Here is a 2916-nt window from a genome sequence, read left to right on the forward strand (position 1 = left end):
TGTATGTATGTATATTATACATATATATTTAAATATATACACACACATATGGAAGAGGAATTTCAGAAACTGAGTAGATAGATCAGAATTTATATCTTTAAGAGACATCCATATTCAAAAAATACAGAAAGGAAAAAAAGAGAAAAAAGACTTGGGAGCAGAAAATGGTAGGGAAATGGAAGGAAAGTGCTGCCCTCAATTTCTTACTGTTCCTCATCCCTTTGCCTCAAGCCTTTCCTACAGTGTTCAACCGCAGCTTTATCCAGCATGAAGTCGTGGGACAGTATAGCCACCTGTTCTCTGTCTATGGCTCAGATCCCAGTTTGCAGCCCTACATGCTGATGGCTCACATGGACGTGGTTCCTGCCTCTGAAGAAGAATGGGAGGTGCCCCCGTTCTCAGGCCTGGAGCGTGATGGCTTCATCCATGGCCGGGGCACACTGGACAACAAAAACTCCCTGATGGTCTGAAATTCTATGCTTACTATCTGACTTAGGGCCCAAAAGGTGAATTCAGGATGGGAGAATGTGACTGGCTTTCATGGAGAAAGGAGGATATATTGAAAGAATTGTGTGCAGGAAGCCTGAATGGTAGCTATCAGTTTTTCACTTCATTTTTCTGGACTTTGATTTCTCAACCATATAGGAATTGGGGTTAGACAGCCCACTGCGTCCTTTTCATCTGACATTCATAAATGCATGCTTTTCAGGTAGTACAGAGCTCTGTACCACTTGAATTTGTTCTTTAAAGCCAGTCTATCAGATTCCACCATTCCCAAAAAACACCTCAGACAGTAAGTTTTTCTCCTCTTCTAAATCCTAGGCAATCCTGCAGGCCTTGGAGCTCCTGTTGACCAGAAACTATAGGCCCAGAAGATCTTTCTTCATTGCTTTGGGCCATGATGAGGAGGTAAGCCACCTTATCCAGTACCAGTCTCAGGGCCTCCTTTGAAAGTAGGGTGCTTTCTGTGAGCCAGTATGACCATCAGCTTGCAGGGCTCTGTGATACCCTGTAGCTGTTTGCTACTTTGTGTGTCTGTGTAATAGAACCAAGCTTCCTGGTAATAGCGAAGGCAAACAGATAGGCTGGCAATTCTATCCCCAGGAAACATAAGCACAACGAAAGGGAACTGAGTGTTTTCTTTGCAGTGATGCCACTGGCTTTAATCCTGGATGGTCGCTTCACTCTCCAGATCCCAGTTTCTTCATTTCTGAAATTCAGAGGGACTCTGACATGTGGCCTGAGAATTATCTCAGGCAATACCCCAGAATAAGAGTAGGAAAGAAGGTTCTGGAGTGACAAGTGAGTGAGTCTACATTTGCTGTCTCTGTATGTCTGTCTCTGGCTGAGAAGGACCATGGCTTTGGGTTTTCTGTCTACAGGTGTATGGGCTAAAGGGAGCTCGACAGATTGCATCACTCCTACAGGCAAGGGGTGTTAAGCTGGCCTTCCTTGTGGATGAAGGGAGTTTTATTTTGGAAGGTTTTATTCCGAAACTAAAGAAGCCTGTTGCCATGTAAGTGAATTGTGTACCCCCTTTTCCACCCTTTGAAGAGTTGTCACTCTATTTGAGAAGAGTCCAGCCTACCATCTATAAGCCACTGACATCGCTCACCCTCATTTTCATCATGTCCTGGGCTTTCCATTACACCCTTCTTCTAGTGTTGGGTTGGTTTGTTTGCTTTTTATTCAAAACAGCATGAAGCTGACCTCCCAGACCTCCAGACCATCGTGTAGACAGGCCTGTGGTCTATGGAATAGCTTAGTGAAGGAGGCGGGGGAACAGTCTGAAGACTTACCTTTCTCCTCTTCCACAGGATTTCAGTCACAGTGAAGGGTATCCTTGACCTCATGCTGCAAGTAAACATGACTCCGGGCCACTCTTCAGCACCCCCAAAGGAGACAAGCATTGGCATCCTTTCTGCTGCTGTCAGCCGGTAAGCATCTCCTGGCTGCACTCCCAGGACTGTCTTGGATGGAACACCAGGCACTTTACTCTGAGACCGTGCCTGTGCATCCTGCCCTGAAGCTGGCCCAGGGAGCAGAGGTGCAGGCCACAGAAGGGACAAAGCCACCAACAACCCAGAACAGGACTGGGATCAAAAGATCTATCAGTACAACTAGAGAGCATTCAGGAGCCAGGAGACAAAAACGAAGTCAAAGAGCTGGGTAGTTCAGTTCCCACCCAAGCAGTTGGCAGTGGCTGGTAAAGCTGTCTAAAGTCTCCTGCTGCTCTGACAGGAGGACAAAGATAAATAAGGGGCACTGGCTGTGGGTGAAGAACAAGGCTTGCAAGAGCAACACTTACCTGCATCTAGGTTCTATTAACAAAATAAAAAGAAAGTGTGCTGGCTAGTTTTGTCAACTTAACACAAGCTAGAGTCATTGGAGAGGAAGGAGCCCTGTTGAGAAAATGCCTCCATAAGAACTAGCTGTACAAAAGCCTGTAGGACATTTTCTTAATTAGTGGTTGATGTGAGAGGGCGTACCCCGTTATGGATGGTCTCATTCCTGGGCTGGTGGTCCTAAGCAAGCCAGTAAACAGCACCCTCCATGGCCTCTGCATCAGCTCCTGCCTCCAGGTTCCTGCCATATTTGAGTTCCTGTCCTGACTTCCTTCAGTGATGGACAGTGATGTGGAAGTGTAAGTCAAATTAACCCTTTCCTTCCCAAGTTGCTTTTGGTCAGGGTGTTTATTCACAGCAATAGTAAGCCTAGCTAGGACAGAGAGCTCTATTCATCAGATATTGAATGAATAGTGACCATTTATCAAGGCTTTGTGTAGGAGAATAGAGTTAAAAAAAAAAAAAAGTTGGCCCCTGCCTTAAGGAAGTCCCAGTTAGTGCAATAGACTGGCAGTCCTGCCACGATTTGATAAGTACAATGAGAGTGTCTGCAGGTGGCAGAGGAGCAGAG

At 46.0% G+C, this 2916-nt stretch overlaps 1 protein-coding gene across 1 annotated transcript; it reads left to right on the forward strand.

Moving 5' to 3' along the window:
• Positions 1–228: 228 nt before the first annotated feature.
• On the forward strand, positions 229–1941 carry LOC129679480 (N-fatty-acyl-amino acid synthase/hydrolase PM20D1-like; the record flags this gene model as incomplete). The annotated part of the gene is given in 4 exon segments (XM_055610661.1): positions 229–464; positions 823–909; positions 1383–1516; positions 1818–1941. Coding segments are annotated over 4 exon segments (581 nt in total), but the record flags the coding sequence as incomplete, so codon positions are not given.
• Between the last annotated feature and the right edge of the window lie 975 nt (positions 1942–2916).

The sequence above is a fragment of the Psammomys obesus genome, unplaced genomic scaffold, assembly GCF_907164565.1.
Source record: "Psammomys obesus unplaced genomic scaffold, mPsaObe1.curated_primary_1811, whole genome shotgun sequence".
Lineage (NCBI taxonomy): Eukaryota > Metazoa > Chordata > Mammalia > Rodentia > Muridae > Psammomys > Psammomys obesus.